Source organism: Trachypithecus francoisi, unplaced genomic scaffold (genome assembly GCF_009764315.1).
Source record: "Trachypithecus francoisi isolate TF-2019V2 unplaced genomic scaffold, Tfra_2.0 Lachesis_group17, whole genome shotgun sequence".
Taxonomy (NCBI): domain Eukaryota; kingdom Metazoa; phylum Chordata; class Mammalia; order Primates; family Cercopithecidae; genus Trachypithecus; species Trachypithecus francoisi.
The window spans coordinates 4,823,506-4,840,485 of NW_022681462.1; the positions used below are offsets into that span (position 1 = coordinate 4,823,506).

Genomic DNA, 16,980 nt, shown 5'->3' on the forward strand with positions numbered 1-16,980 from the left:
TGATGTTTGGTTTTCCATTCCTGAGTTGCTTCACTTAGAATAATGACCTCCAGCTCCATCCAAGTTGCTGCAAAAGTCCAGGGTTTGTTTTTTTAATTCTTTTAACAGTCTCTGTTCACCTCTTTGCCACTTTTCCACATTCCTCTTGTTCTTTACGACTCCCAATTGGCCGTGGTGTTTTAGAAAAGGTGTGAATTGGGCTGCATGTCATAGAGAGACTGAAAGGATCTAAAACCCGTGAGTCCAGCACTATAAATAGCACATTTGTTTAAAAAAAGAAAGAAAAGAGAGGGATTACGGCTTTGCTGAGTAATTCCATCCTTGTTTCAACAACATTCGGTGAGTTACTATTTGGGTCAGTCAGTGAGCGAGGTGTTAGGGATGTAAAGATGTAAGTCAGCCCTTGCTTTTAGTACTCAGAACTAAAGGGAGAGACAGGCATGTAAACAGAGACGCCGCCGTGGCAGGGCATGCGTTTTTATAGCACCATGAAGGAAAGAGTCTGCCCAGGGAAGTCTGACGTGGCTTCCTGGAGGAGATGACGCTTGACTTGGCCTTGAAAGGTGGGTAGGAGGTTGCCAGATGGTGCGGCAGGGGGACAGCAGGGATGTACTTCAGCAGGGAGTAATGAACATGGGGAGCGACAAACCCTGCCCAGGCCTGAGCTCTGACTTCAGGTCCCTCATAGGAGACTTAGCTCTGCCCAGACCATGGCCACAAGCTAGAGCTGCGTCCCAGATGGTGGTTCAGCAGCAGGTGCCCCTCTCTGTCTTGGCACACATCTGTCACCACTGATGAAAACTATTTTGGAACATATGCCCTCTTAGTGGGGCGCTCTCATGCATTCCTGGAGTAAGACACGTGCTAAGGCGTGCTGCTTGCTAGAGTGAGGCTTAAGGAGTGGTGTAAAAGCTGGCCTTCTGGGATCTACTCATTAAAACTGCCTATATTCACCCTCATCAGGCCAAAAATAATAATAATAAAAAAAAAGCCCTGAATAATGTTTTTCTTTTTACATTTCCAAGGCATATTTGGTATGAAATTAGTAACTTTTTAATCCAAAGGGGCATAAAATGAAGATGTCTTTACTTCTGGGTCTTGCATTATAAAGAATGTCTGTGTTTATAAGACACAAGGGTGTGGTGCAGTCCCTTTTGGAATTCTGATTTTTCATCTATTGAACTTCTTAGTCTGCCATATGTACTATATTTAATCATAACTATATTCTATTTATTTATTTATTTATGTTTGAGACAGAGTTTTGCTCTTGTCGCCCAGGCTGGAGTGCAATGGCAGCATCTTGGCTCACTGCAACCTCCGCCTCCTGGGTTCCAGCGATTCTCCTGCCTCAGCCTCCCAAGTAGCTGGGAATTACAGGAATGCGCCCCACCACGCCTGGCTAATTTTGTATTTTTTGTAGAGACGGGGTTTCACCATGGTGGCCAGGCTGGTCTTGAATTCCTGACCTCAGGTGATCCGCCCACCTTGGCCTCCCAAAGTGCTGGGATGACAGGCGTGAGCCACGGCGCCCGGCCAGTAACTATATTCTCTAAGACATCCCTGCATAATACTGACTTTCCAAGCCACACAGTTCTTCCCATACCCACTGCGTGTGAAACAATGAGATTCTGGGGTTTTTCCTCTCACTCCCCTCACCCTTCAGGGAAAGGAGGGAAAAATGAAATCCAAAATCCGAGGAGTGGTTATCTGGGTCACTGCTGGTTTTCCAAAAAGCCTCTTTCTTCATACTGTGGTTCTAAACTGTCTTTAAATTAGAGTAGATCTCTTTATCAAAAACATCACCATCAAGAAGGTAAGGAGGGCCCCGTGATTAGGTGTCTGGCAGGCCTTGAAAAAATCAGAATAACGTGAGAGGCAGCTACCACCTCCTAACCCAGCCCGTCACCGCTCCCTTTCCAAGCCAGCTCGGCCCCCATGAGCCGCCTCCACTGCAGGTGGAAGGGGCAACCCTGAGTTTCCCAACTTTGTAGAACCTGCCAGAGAAGCTTTTCTGTTTTGTTAAATACCTGCGATCGCTCGTTTGTTTTCTCCATCGAATTCTCTTTCAGAATCCTCCCAGAGTGGTCTAATTAGTCACAATCTGGGATTTTTGTGAGTCTGGGATAGTGCAGGTATTTTTTTTAATTTATATATATATATATATATATATATTTTTTTTTTTTTTTTCAGACAGAGTCTCACTCTATTGCCCAGGCTGGAGTGCAGTGGTGCAATCTTGGCTCACTGCAACCTCCGCCTCCCGGGTTCAAGTGATTCTCCTACCTCAGCCTCCTGAGTAGCTGGGATTACAGGTGCCCGCTACCACGCCTGGCTAGTTTGTGTATTTTTTAGTAGAGATGGGGTTTCGCCATGTTGGCCAGGCTGGTCTCAAACTCCTGACCTCAGGTGATCCGCCCACCTCGGACTCTCAAAATGCTGGGATTACTGGCATGAGTCACCACCCCTGGCCCAGCGCAGGTATTTTTAAATGCATGGGTAGCAACAGAACCTTCCTTTTAAAGGAAGTCTGAGGTCAAAGCTGCTCTGGTCAAGGTGGGAGTGTCTTGTGGGCAAAACTCATTGGCCACGCTTAGCTCCTAAGACTTGGGATTTGCATGTTGGTGCTGCCACCATCTCGCTGTGTGACTTCCAGCAGGGTGCAGCCTCCTGCGGTGGCATGAGCTCGTTGTGAAGAAGTGTAACACACATACCTCGACTTGCCTGGGGCAGCAGCTGGCACCTGAGGGTCTCTGCAAATGTCAGCACCTGCTATTCTTATTCTTGCTGGTTCTTTTTATTATTATTTCGCTGCCTCAGAAGCTATGCTTTCAGTTATTTCATCCTATCTGTTTCTCAACTCTGCTGGTCTCCTTGCTTCTCTGTGTCTGGGAGGTCAAAGGGCAGAGGAAAAGAGAGAGGCCCTGGGGGCATTTGCAAAAGACAGTGGCCAGGAAACAGACTAAGGAGATTGTTGGGCTAGAGATTGAGGGAGTGGAGGCTAAGTCATGGTGAAAAGGGAGAGAGAGAAAAACAAAATGAATCTAGCAAACTCATTCGCCTCAAGATACGGGAGTCACAGCCCCAGAGAGCCCAGAGCAGGGGCTACAGGCCTCTCCTGCCATCCCTCCCAGTGTTTCCTGCAAGCAGAGGAGCTTGTGTTGAGGGCGACGGGACAGGAGGCAGAGACCACCACCTGCAAGTTTGTAAGGCCAGCCTCCTTTCCCAGAAAGGATTAAGAGTCCAAAGGAAGGCGAGGCCCAAAACAATCACCCTGTCTTTATCTCAAGGTCACACTGGAGAGGGGGACCCTCGGGGTAAAGACCGGGTGATTGTTTTGTTCTTTTTTTGCACAGATTTCAGAGACGTGCCTAGTAGCAAGTAAGCCTGGAGTGGGGAGGGTGAGGGGAATAAGTCCTTTATGATCCCAGGCTGGTTTGGAGAGAGCCAGGATCAGATTTAGGATAATGACCAGACCCACAAATGCCTGTGAGGCTGTCACATACAAACTGCTATGCCCTAAATGAGGGGGAAAAGGGACTCTCTGATGCCCTGCTTTTGACATTCATCTCCAAAACCATTTGTTCATCTCTCCAAATTTGGAATATCAGTTTGTAAACATTGCTTACAAAATCCTGTCCCGATTCTATGGCCCTCCCAGACTGCAGGGCAGTAAGTCAGGTCTGCAGATTCAGGCGGGCCTGCTGTCATAGCCAGCCTGAGAAAGACTGGCACAGTGGCCCCAGGGATGCCCAGACCTCATCTGCAGCCCCTGTTCACTGCCCAGGACCCAGCCACGGGCTCCTTAGGGACCCTGGGAAAGACGGCTAAGGGACGGAAATGAAGTGTACAGACTGAGCAGCAGCAAGATCTGCCTGCAAGGCTGAAATAACTCTTTCATCTGGTTATGTTTTTCGGCTCCACCTTGAAGTTTTCGGCACAGTTCAGCATGTTCCAGACCATCAAAGACCAGCTAGAGCAGCGGACGCGGATCCTGCAGGCCAATATCCGGTGGCAACAGGAAGAGCTCCACAAGATCCAGGAGCAGCTCTGCCTGGTCCAGGACTCCAACGTCCAGGTGATCCCCTTCCCGGACTGGCCTCTGTCTCTGCTGCCGCATGGGGAGGGGTCCTGCCACCATTTCCAGGCAGCCAGGACTTCCTCCCAAGCCCTGTGCACTGCCCTGCCAAGCCCCCATTTGCTTATGAAAGCATACTGCAGTCTCCGCAAAGGACAAGGAATAAACCCCGGTCCTCATCCCTGCCTCCGGCCCACACCCTGATGTCGTCTTCCCTCGCCCCTCACTCTGGCAGGCACATCTACTCGCTGCCTCCACCTGCATTTGCACTTGTGCACTTGGCGTTGGATTGCCCTGCGTGGATGCCTGCCTCGGTCCTGGGTAGCACCTCCCTACACCTCTGTAACTTTGCTTTCCTAGCTCCCAGCCCAGGCTGCCATCAGGAGATGGAAGCAGCTCTGCTGTTTCTCATCCAACGCAGGCATCCAGGGAGATGTGGGAGACGATGATATCCATATCACAGCCTACTGGAGGCTGCAGAGGGAGCTGGGTGGCACCCCATTTGTGGTGTGCCAGCAGGGAGGCTCTGCAAGCCCCAGCAGCGGCAGCTCTCAGTGACCCCCAGATACTAGAATTGTTTGGAGAGGTCTTGTTTTGGTTTTTGTTTTGTTTTGGAGGAACACCTTTTTATATTGGATCTCTTTTAATAATATATAATGTTTTACTTATATTAGTCCAGGACTGTGTATCTTCAGAAGTGCCTGATTCTGACCCAGCCTTTGATTGTAAATGTAACTCTAGCTAACCTTGGCATCTGCCCTGAGAGCACTAAGCATTTGGAGACCCTTAGAAGGGACAGAAAGAAGCAGAAATAACATCTCTGCCGGAGCACTGTCCCTGTTGCTTCCCCCATCACCCATCTACGCAGACCCTCCCCTGGCCACACAGCTCTTGAAGTGCAGCTACACCTACCACAGGAGACAGGCGGGTTCTGTCCGGGCCCAGCGCGGGGTGAGCCAGGGCACGCTGAGATGAACACACAGCGGTGCAAGTGTCTGGGGGCTTAGGGAGTTGCTCATTTGGCCATCCTGCCTCACTGAGGTCCCAGCAGCTCCGCCTGGCCCTCAGGGGCACTCCTGGTGGCTTTCTAGAGGCTCACTGTCCCTCCCCTTCCTGCCCCTGCACAGGCCTCTCAGAGGTGAGAAAAGCCCCGCCCTGGACAGGCCACCTCCCCGCCCGCTCCCCTCAAGACGCCATGTGTGCGCCTTGAGCAGGCTTCACTCAGACAGCCTGGGCCATGCCAGAGCCCTGCTGCTCTCCCACCTCCTTGGTGCACCCTGACATTGACCAGGAAGAGGCTCAGGCTTCTCGTGAAAAGAAATGGAGTCACCAAGCTGCCATTCCACCTTTTACCAGAATAGGTAAAAAGTGGCTTTTTACTTACGCCTTCCCAGCTGGAATATTTTTCTCACTGATCCAGGGCCTGACTGGGAGCCCAATGCTTGCCTGACTCCAATTACTTTAATGGAATTTTTACACTAACAGGAAGGGGGAAATCGAGCCAGAAACTGCTAAAATTGAGGTAGGCGTATGAACATCCCCCTCAGTGCCTGGAGTTTTTCTACTTCCTGCCTTTTCAACATTAAGGCTGAATTTTAAAATAACAGGCAGCAAAGTTATTGCTTTCACTCCTGTTATAACAAAGTATTTTTCCTCCTTGTGACCCATGCCTTTGGTTAACCCCAAAGTACCTATGCCAGAGTGCACCGAGGGATGTTCTGAGCCAGCCGGCGTGGGAATCGTGCCCTCCGGTGCCTTCCTGCCCTGTGTTCATTCCTGAGGCCTTATCTTTGCAGTGGAATTTTCCAGAGATCATGGAAATCCACACAGATAGTCAAGACAGAGGACATTTCCTCAAGGAGTCTGCCTTGTTTTTTTTGTAAGACTTAAAGAAATATGTTCCAAAATGTGATATTTGTTTTTTTTTTTTAAACTAAACTGTGCGATTCAAGTGTGAAGAATAAGCAAGTACAAATGACTCCAGCCCACCCCCAAAAGTAGAGGGATAGATAAGATAAGAATGACAAAACATTGATAATTTTTGAAACCTAATGATGATGCCAAGGTTTCATTATATCACTTGTCTATTTTGTATACTTCTAAAATGTACTGTAATGACAAGTATTTGTAGAAATAAGCAGATAACACTAATGAGAAATCATCTGTGAGTGTAGGTTCGGTTTGTTCTTGAAAACTAGAAGTTGTTGGTTTGTTTTCTCCGACAACTTTTCTCACTTGGAGAACTTTTTTTTTTTTTTTCACGTTTTCCACAAAGTTGACCTCAGAGCCCTTTTAAGACGCCATCCCCTTAAGCCATAAAATTCTACTTTGTTGTTGATAAACAGATATTTTATCAACTTTATTGTTGACAATCCTTTCTGGGGAAGGAGGCTGGCCTTACAGAAGTATGGTGCCCAGCAGCAAACCAGAAACCAGTCTCCCCACCCAGTGGCCTTTATCCCAACCTCAGTGGACTTGTGATGCTTTTACTTCATTGCTTCAAAACTTTCGAGGCTATATGTGCTTGTGATGCTTACTATTTTTTTTTTCCATAAAAACGTTGGGTTATGAGGAAGAAGTCCTGTAGGGCTGTTGGTGTTTGCACCTGGATGGGGTCATGAATGGGGGGCTACATGGAGGAGCTGTTGTGCTGAAAGGCCCATCGCTCCCTCCAAGGCTGCCCCTTGCTCTTTTTGAGAGCATGCACGCCCTCTGCTGGCTGCTCAAAGGAATACCTAGAAGGACACCTGTAGCAATGGCAAATGATGTGTTCCCCAACTGGTTCATCCATCCATCTATCCATCCTTCCTTCCATCCAGCCATCATCTATCCATCCTCCCATCCATCCTTCCTTCCATCCAGCCATCATCTATCCATCCTTCCCTCCAGCCACCATCTGTCCATCCTTCCCTCCAGCCACCATCTGTCCATCCTTCCATTCATCCATCCTTCCTTCCATCCAGCCACCATCTGTCCATCCTTTCTTTCAGTCATGCTCCCTTCTATCCATCCTTCTGCCCACCCTTTCTTCCTTCAATCCATCCTTTAATCTATCCATCCATCTGACACCCTTTATTTACCAGGCACGTGGTTAAGCACTGTGAGGATACAGAAAGATAAACAGGAGAGCATTTCTACTGTCAGAGGATATGCATTGATGGGACAGAGTAGCACACCTGTCTGTTACAGTCTGTTACATAAATAACACTAGCAGACATAGTTTGCCCTTCTCTGAGTGAAATTGCTATTCATATGTTTATTCATTCATACATGCATTTATTCCATTCATTCATTTATCAAACAGTTTTTATATGCCCAAAGAGGCAAAGGAGGAAAAAGTTCCTTTTTTCATTTTGAATGTTATTATCTGACATTCATTCAGTACTTACTATGTCTCAGGTCATTTATATGCATTAACTTCATTTAGTCCTTAATAAGGTATGTGCTCTTAATGTCACTATTTTACTAATGAGGAAACTAAGGCTTTGAAAAGGTATTAAAATTGCCCAAGGCCATACTACTAGTAAATGGTAGGGTGGGAATTTGAGCTAAGGTAGGTCTGCTTTAAGGTAAATTATACTGCCTGTCATCAGTAAAGGTTGAATTTATTCAAACTCTAACCAAAAGGTAAATTGTATCCTACCAGAAAAACGCATGGTAATTGGGTTTGACTACCAGGTTTTTGCTGAAGTGATGAAGTATATATTCCCCTATGTGCTATAAACAAGTCATATTTTAATAGGGAGCTGGGACTGCATGAAACATGAATCCTCAAAATGTGTAAAATGATGGATACCCAGAAAATTCTTCTTAATTTCTAAAGTGACAAGGAGTCCTCATTTCAAAACTGCAGGCTTCTCTGTGGTGGGTGGGGCATGAGAGGAGTTTGGGGAGGTCCCATGGGATGCAGAAAGATCAGAACCCAGCCCCAGCTCAGCCATCTGCCCATCTCCGGCCTCTGGTAAGTGGCTCGACCCCACCCATGAAGCAGACGCGTTAGCGAACTGATCCATAAGTCTCCCCAGCACGTCTGCAGGGTGGGATCCTCGCCTGCCTCTCCAAACCTGCGCTGACACTCAGCAGATGTCAGCCTGTCGGTCCTGTACTGCATATGAGGTGGGACTGCACTGAGTACAGGAATGGGGTGAAAAACATCAGAGGCTGGGAGCCAGAGAGCCTTCCCCCTAAAGAACTCCAAGCTAAGGGCCTGATGGACTGGAACAGCGCATGTTGAGAATCATGACAGACACAATGCCATCTGATGTTTTTAATACCCAAGAGGTATTTTTGTTTAAAAAGCCAGTTTCAGGTCTTTCGTTAAATTATTATTAAAATTACAAAAGCTGTCTTTCTTAAAACTTTGGAGTCAACTGACAGATTCTGTTTTATTCATGAATATACTAATTTGGTCTAAAAAGAGCAATGCTTTAACTAGATTTTTATTTATGTTCAATTAGTTGATAAGTTGATTGTGAATAATCAACATTATCTACCAAAGCTATTCATTTACACATTTAGTTTATCTGAATCTTTCAAACATTTTATGTAGCTAATAAGGCAGACTTATAAACCTAAGAAGTAAAATCTTTCTAAGCACCTAAACAACTGTTTTACTTTTATTTATTTATTCGTTTTTTGAGACAGAGTCTCTCTTTGTCACCCAGGCTGGAGGCGCAATCTTGGCTCACTGCAACCTCCGCCTGCCAGGTTCAAGCGATTCTCCTGCCTCAGCCTCCTGAATAACTGGGATTACACGCATGCACTACCATGCCCGGCTAATGTTTATATTTTTAGTAGAGATGGGGTTTCACCATATTGGCCAGGCTGGTCTCAAGCTCCTAGCCTCAAGTGATCTGCCCGCCTTGGCCTCCAAAAGTGCTATAATACAGGCGTGAGCCACAGCGCCTCGCGTAGACAGCTGTTTTAAATCAAATACACCAAACTTATTTGAACTAAATCAGGATTCTCAATAATACCCCAAATTCTCTTAAATCTTTCAAATTAAAACCACCCAGCTAATATACCGTGGACTTTTAAATGTCTCTGAGACATCTTAGGTAACAGAACACAGAGATGATCATGACGATTATAAAACTTGAACCTAGTATGAAAGTGCATGGACTTGATGTTACGCGATCATATCCATGCTTATTGGCCTGCCTGGGAATGTGGTCCCTTAATTAATGAGAGAGATCTGCCATCTCAGCTGAGAGCACTGGGTTGAAGATGCTCAACAGCAGCGTAGGTACAGACACTAGTCACTAGTCAGAGATTCAAGGGCAAATACAAAGCCTGGTCCTACTGCGGGGGCAGTGCGGCCACAGGTGAGTCATCCCTCTGCCCCTGTTATCATGATGCAATATTATCATTACTGCATCATGGATTCCACTCACCAGGTATCTCTCCCTTCTAGTAAGAAGCTGGTAAGCCAACCTAGACTCTAAACAAGTACATCACATTATTTAGAGAACATCTGGGTCTAAACAGCTTTCACACTGTTAGGCCTCAGTCACTTGCCTATAACCTTCATGAAGGCAGAGAGTATCTCCAGCTCCTGGCTCTGTGGCCAGTGCCTTGTACTGAGCTTGGGGCATCACAGGTGCTTCATGTTCATCAGTGGAGTAAATGAACTATTTCTAGGCAGCTCAGAGCAAGAAAGTTCTTACTGGGCACAGGGAATGCAAAGAAGGTGCACACTGGTGAGGTACCCATGACCCTTACCTCACCAGCATTTCTGGTCTCCCAGATGTTCCTGCAGCAGCCAGCTGTATCCCTGAGCTTCAGCAGCACCCAGCGACCCGAGGCTCAGCAGCAGCTACAGCAAAGGTCAGCCGCAGTGACTCAGCCCCAGCTCGGGACGGGCCCCCAACTTCCAGGGCAGATCTCCTCTGCCCAGGTCACAAGCCAGCACCTGCTCAGAGAATCAAGTGTGATATCAACCCAGGTAAATGTGCCCTTGCCAGCTTCACTCGTTGCCTCTAGAGCAGACACCCTCTTGCAGTCTGGGACATACTTGGTTGCTGCAGCCTGTGTGGACTGAGGCCTACGGCCCTGTTCCCTGATGGACTACGGGTGGATTTGGGAGTGAGCCTTCATCTCCTGCTTCTGTTAAAGTCACTTTGAAACCCCAAGTTGTACTGGCTTCCTTCTGCGTTTTACAAACGCCCACCTCAGTCCCTCGCTCTTGTGCTTAAAGATATCATTCAGCAGAAACGTTCACCTTTGATGCTGACCTAGGGTTGGAGGCAGATATGGCCCTCCCAGAGACCCACTGGCAGCTGAATGTCCCAACACTCAACGTCCACAGTCCTTGCCATCTACTCTGGTTTTTACCATTACCCACGTGAGCAGCCACTGCTGTTCACTGTCCCTTGTCCCAGGCGCCCCCTGCTCCTCCAGGCTCCCCTGCTCCTCCAGGCCCCCACTGCTCCCTCTAGGCCTCCCTGCTCCTCCAGGTGCCCCCTGCTCCTCCGGGCTCCCACTGCTCCTCCAGGCCCCTACTGCTCCCTCTAGGGCTCCCTGCTCCTCCAGGCCCCCACTGCTCCTCCAGGCCCCTACTGTTCCCTCTAGGCCTCCCTGCTCCTCCAGGCTCCCCAGACTACTTGCCAAACCCTTGCAGCCATTTCCACCTATTCCAAGCCACCAGTGACCTTGCAGTTGGATGAAATTGCCAGCAGATAAATGGCACTGAAACTGAATGGAATTGAGAAGTCTGGAGCAGGGCTCCTGGAGGATGATAGATGGGAAGGCAGCCTTTCCTCCAGCCTCACATTTCCGTGCCCTCATGGCTTTGGTAAATGTCAGCTGAGCTCCTGAGTTCACCAAGACCCAGGGAACAGTGATGAGCAAGAGCTGTCCCGGGCCTCAAGGAGCTTGCAGTTTAGTAGAGAATCTGGGAACTTACATAACCTGCAGCACAATACGGATAAGCACACATGTGGAAGTGTTTAGGCCATCTTTCTTCAAATGTAAGGGTTTTGCATGAAAATGCAGCCTTTTGATTTAAAAGGTCATCAGAAAAATAGGTGAGAAGAGCTGATTTTGGAAAACAGGAAACTGAGGAAGGATTCATACTGTCTGATACTGGAAATTTTGTAAAAAGTTTAAGAATGAGAGTACTGTTATCGGATGAATGGTCAGTCAGTGAAACAGACAGAGAACCCAAAGCAGGTGCAGGCCCACTTCCTCACTCCTTTATTATTTCACTCAGCTCACTGTGTGCCAGGCACGAAATTCTGAGCACTGAGGGAAAGCAGTGAACAAAAAAGAAAAAAGAATCTCTGTTCCAAGTGAGGAAAGAGACAAACGTATGAAAATTACAGTACGTGCAATGGTACAGGAATGCCGGTGAGGGCCGGGAATGGGCTGGAGGTGTAAAGAGGTAGCCAGGTAAGGCCTCGTGAAGAAGATAATATTTGAGTCAAGACCTGAGGGGGTGAAAGAATGAGCCATGTCAATGTCAGGGAGGAGCATTCCACAGAGCAGTAAGCTTGTGCGAAGTCCCCAGGGCAGGAGTAGGCCTGGTGGGTTGGAGAAGCAGCCAGAAGGGCCACACGTCTGCAGTAGCATTTGAAGCAGAAAGTAGATCAGTTCAAAGCACATTTGCTACTTGCCTGCCTGGAGTCCAGCATTGTCCTAGGCCCAAGGGATTCAAATACAATCCAACAGGGAAGACAGTCACAAGATAAAAGTAATTCAGTAGTTGGGAGGTTCTGATGTAGAGGAAAGGCAAGGGTAGGTAGAAGGAGGAGACACTGGGAGGTTTCCTGGAGAGATGGCCCCAGGGTTGAGTCCAAGTCTTACCTTTCTCATTGAAATGATGCTCCAGGGTCCAAAGCCAATGAGAAGCTCACAGCTAATGCAGAGCAGCGGCCGCTCTGGGAGCAGCCTCGTGTCCCCGTTCAGCGGTGCCACAGCTGTGCTCCCACCAAGTCTGAATCTGACCACACCTGCTTCCACCTCCCAGGATGCCAGCCAGTGCCAGCCCAGCCCAGACTTCAGCCATGATCGGCAGCTCAGGTATGAGACTGCCCTTGTTGAAAGGATAACCCAGGCATCATTTTACCCCGTTCATTTCAGCTTTCTGCTTTAGACGGAGGCAGAGTTCAGACAGATTCTAAAATGTCCACAGTTGATCTCAGCTAAGGAAGCAGAGGACAGGGCTTGGGGTCCTGAGGTCCAGGGGAAGTTACCCACTGCGTCCATCATCCTCTGAGAATGAAGCCAGGGGAGTGGGGATTAGGGTCAACCATAAAGGGTCCAGGCGGGCTGAGCAAGTGCTGCCACGACCAGTGGGTCTGTGGTTCAGGTGCTGATCAGTTTCCTATTTCCCCACCTCTGCTTAAAGGCTGTTGCTGAGCCAGCCCATCCAGCCCATGATGCCTGGGTCCTGTGACGCAAGGCAGCCCTCGGAGGTCAGCAGGACGGGACGGCAAGTCAAGTACGTGGACCCTGGCGGGAGGCAGGAGGCAAGCACTGGCGGAGTGGTTCCAGGCTGGGCAGCCTCACCCGCCTGGGCCAGCGGCACTCACATGAGCCTTGCACTAAAGGCAGCATCTGAGTGTGCCCACAGCTGTGAAGGGGACACTGCCCCTCAGCTTTTCTTCTACCATGTCCCATTTAAGCAGAAAAAACTCAGCACTCCATGCTTAGAGCAGCACTAAATGAAACAATTCACACCCCGCCGTTTGCCATCATCTTCCGACTTTACAGGTCTAAAGCCCTCACCTCTGGAGACATCCCTGGAAGGTGTAGCGCCATCCCCCTTTTCAAGGACCCTCCCCCAGGCTCCAGCTGACATTCCACAGGCACACTTGGTGCTCCGTGCTTCTGGCACTGTCCTTGGGCCCTTCCCTCCCAGATGAGCAGCCCCGGCTCTCCTCCACCCTCCTCTCCACTAGCACTCGCAGGACCAGAGCAGCTTTACTCAGCTACTTAATTACTAGGGACAGCGGTTACTGGAGACACAGGGGGAATAGTTTAAAAGTTGCTGGAAAACAGTTTCTGGCCCTTGGGAATGAGGCCGAAATAGAGCCATCACACAGACATCTTCTTCATATTAACACTGGCTGACTTCGTGTCCAGAGCTCACCAGGACAGTGCTGGCCGATCAGGCCTGGGATGCCCTCATGTAGAGGCCTTGCAGGCACCCCCAGGCCCCTCTCCCTGGAAGTCCTTCTTCCGTGCCCTCCTTCAGCCAGCACTGAGAGTAACGGCAGATGGTTACTGCCTTTCTGAGGGTCAGGGTCTGTATGTTCATTATTTCATTTCATCCCGATAAAATCTCTAGGGTGTAGGCACATGCTTGTTTTTTGTTTTTGTTTTTTTTAAACCAGCGAAGAGGCTGGGCTTTCAACGGGTTAGATTACATTCTCGAAGGCCACACAGTGCAGATGGTGGGGCTGGAGGCCAACTAACTCCAGGCCACAGGCCCCTTTGGCTCCCTGAATCTTCAGAGTCCACCTTGTTGGCCCTGTCTGGGGTCTCTCCCCACACCTCAGGATAACTTTCTAGGCAGCCTCTGCCCCTGAGACTTTCTGGCCCTCCCTTTGGTCACAGGAGGGTAAGGAGGGACCTACAGGTGGTGAGGAGCTGTCCGTTCATGTCTATCATTAGGCAGGGGGAAGTGGGCTGGTTTTGCTTTCGGATTTTACCTGTTCTTCCTAAATGATCTAAATAAGTAGAAACAGGCTGGGCGCAGTGGCTCATGCCTGTAATCCCAACACTTTGGGAGGCCAAGGTGGGTGGATCACTTGAGGTAAGAAGTTCAAGACCAGTCTGTCCAACATGGTGAAACCCCATCTCTACTATAAATACAAAAATTAGCCAGGCATGATGGCATGTGCCTGTAATCCCAGCTACTCAGGAGGCTGAGGCAGGAGAATCACTTGAACCAGGGAGGTAGAGGTTGCAGTGAGCTGAGATTGTGCCACTGCACTCCAGCCTGGGCAACAGAGCGAGACTGTCTCAAAAAAAAAAAAAGAAAGAAAGAAAATGGAAGCAAAAATTCTTGTTACATCACTTTCCAGAGATGCTTAAAACGCCATGAACTAGGCAAGTATGGAAAGTTTTTCCTCTGGGAATTCTAACTGCCATTTTTGGTCAAATCGATAATTTATACCCTCCCCATCTCCCTGACTGTCTCTTCCAGACATGACCTAACAGTCCACCCTCCAGGGCGTGTCAGGATCTGCCTCCCACACACACAGATGCCTCCTCAGGGGAAGTCTGGAACCCCCAATGCCTGTCACAGATGACCCCGTGCAGGGAAATCACACCTCCAAAAAAGATCACGCAAAGCAGACTTCTCTCCAGTCTCTTTAGACATTTGCTCCTGTCCATAATCCCACATTGTTCCTAAACGGCCTTTCTCTGCTCCTTGTTAGTGGACCATTATCATCACCATCTCTTTCTTTTTTAAAAAATGTTTTGTTTTGTTTTTTGAGATGGAGTCTTGCTCTGTCACCCACACTGGAGTGCAGTGGTGCGATCTTAGCTCACTGCAACCTCTGCCTCCCAGGTTCAAGCAATTCTCCTGCCTCAACCTCCCAAGAAGCTGGGATTATAGGCATGTGCCACCATGCCTGGCTAATTTTTGTATTTTTAGTAGAGACGGGGTTTCACCATGTTGGCCAAGCTGGTCTTGAACTCCTGTCGTCAAGTGATCCATCTGCCTTGGCCTGCCAAAGTGCTGGGACTACAGGCATGAGCCACCACACCTGGCCTAAGAATGTTTTATTGTGGCAAAATATACATAATTTTACTATTTTAACCATTTTTAAGTGTGTAGTTCCATGGCATTAAGTTCATTCACACAGTTGTGTGACCATCGCCACTATCCAGCTCCAGAACTTTGTCACCTTTTCCAACTGAAATCCTGTACCCATTAGACACCCACTCCCAATACCCCTTCCCCCTAGCCCCTGGCAGCCACCATCCTACTTTTTGTCCCTAAGAATTTGACAACTCCAGAGCCCTCATATAAGAGGAATCACACAACATTTGTCATTTTGTGACTGGCTTATTTCACTTCGCATAATGTCTTCAAGGTTCATTTACGTTGTAGCATGTGTGAGAACTTCCTTCCTTTCCAAGGCTGAATAATATTCCACTGTATGGACAAACCACTTTTTTAATCCATTCATCTCTCAGTGGACCCTTGGATTGTTTCTACCGTTTGGTTATTGTGAATAATGGTTTATAATAATTGTTTATTATATAATGGTTTATTCACAATAAACCAAAATATGATTATACACATCCATGGATGTACAATTATCTTTTTCAGGTTCCTGCTTTTACTTCTTTTGGGTATGTACCCAGAAGTGGAATTGCAGGATCATATGGTAGAATGGTCATTGTGTGTGTTTAATTTTTTGAAGAATTACCATACATTCATATTAGTCCATTCTCACACTGCTATAAAGACATGCATGAGCCTGAGTAATGTATAAAGAAAAGAAGTTTAATTCGCTCACCATTGTGCAGGCTGTACAGGCTTCTGCTTCTGGGAAGCCTCAGGAAACTTACAGTCATGGCAGAAGGTGAAGAGGAAGCAAGCACAACTTCACGTGGCCGGGAGGAGAGAGAGAAAGAGGGGGAGGGGCTACACACTTTTAAACAAACAGATCTAGGGAGAACTCTGTCACAAGAACAGCAAGGGGGAAGTCCCCACCCACGATCAATCACCTCCCAGCAGGCCATACCTCCAACACTAGGGATTACAATTCAACATGAGATTTGGGTGGGGACACAGAGCCAACATTTAACACAGTGGCTGCAGCATTTGACAATTCCCAGCAACGCAGCACTAAAGTTCCAATGTCTCTGCATCCTCAGCAACACCTGTTACTTCCTGGTTTTTTGATAATCACCATTGTAATGAGTGTGAAGGGACATCTCATTTTGGTTTTGATCTGCTTTGCCCTAATGGCTAGCGATGCTGAGCATGTTTTCATGTGTGTGTTGGCCATTTCTAGCTTCTCTTTGGAGAAATGTCAGCCCCATGCCCGTTTTTTGATTGGGTTGTTTGGGTTTCTTGTTGTGGAGTTGTAGGCATTCTTTATATATTGCAGTATCCGTCTCTTATTAGATATGTGATATGCAAATGTCTTCCCCCACCCCGTGGGCTGCCTCTTCCCTCTGTTGACAGTGTTGATAGTGTCTTTTGATGCAAAAAAGTTTCTTTTTTTTTTTTTTTTTAAGATGGAGTCTCACTCTGTTGCCCAGGCTGGAGTGCCGTGGCGTGATCTCTGCTCACCACAACCTCCACCTCCTGGGTTCAAGCTATTCTCCTGCCTCAGCCTCCCAAGTAGCTGGGACTACAGGCGCCCACCACACCTGGCTAATTTTTGTATTTTTAGTAGAGATGATGTTTCACCATATTGGTCAGGCTGGTCTCAATCTCCTGACCTTGTGATCTTCCCGCCTCAGCCTCCCAAAGTGCTGGGATTACAGGCATGAGCCACTGCGCCTGGCCAAAAGTTTCTTATGAAGTCCCACTTACTTGTTTTTTTCTTTGTTGCTCATGCTTTGGGTGTCATATCAATATTGCTTTCTTAAAGGACCTGTTTTCTCCTTCCCACGTGAAACAGGTACGCACAGAGCCAGACCGTGTTTCCAAATCCAGATGCACACCCCATCAACAGCAGCAGTGCCCCGATGCCCGTCCTGCTGATGGGGCAGGCAGTGCTCCACCCCAGCTTCCCCGCCTCCCAACCGTCACCCCTGCAGCCCGCACAGGCTCGGCAGCAGCCACCACAGCACTACCTGCAGGTGGGTGCCATGGCCCAGGGGGTCCCCGTGCAGACCTGGGAGCCGGGCCACACTCCGCACCCCGAGTCTCAAAGATATTTTATTCCCTTGCTTTCAAGGTTGTTCTATCCCTAGTATAGAAGTAAGCCCCA

The 16,980-nt window shown here is 48.3% G+C and overlaps 1 protein-coding gene across 4 annotated transcripts in view; it reads left to right on the forward strand.

The window, feature by feature from the left end:
• Window positions 1–16,980, forward strand: part of NPAS2 (neuronal PAS domain protein 2) — a 179,177-nt gene that overhangs the window by 159,050 nt on the left and 3,147 nt on the right. For 3 of the 4 annotated variants that reach the window (XM_033239052.1, XM_033239054.1, XM_033239051.1), the window contains exons 16-20: window positions 3,929–4,075; window positions 9,822–10,019; window positions 11,904–12,094; window positions 12,423–12,515; window positions 16,669–16,849. In XM_033239052.1, the coding sequence (XP_033094943.1) occupies window positions 3,929–4,075; window positions 9,822–10,019; window positions 11,904–12,094; window positions 12,423–12,515; window positions 16,669–16,849 (810 nt within the window). The remainder of the gene's footprint in view (window positions 1–3,928; window positions 4,076–9,821; window positions 10,020–11,903; window positions 12,095–12,422; window positions 12,516–16,668; window positions 16,850–16,980) is intronic. The other variant, XM_033239053.1, reaches the window with a different exon arrangement.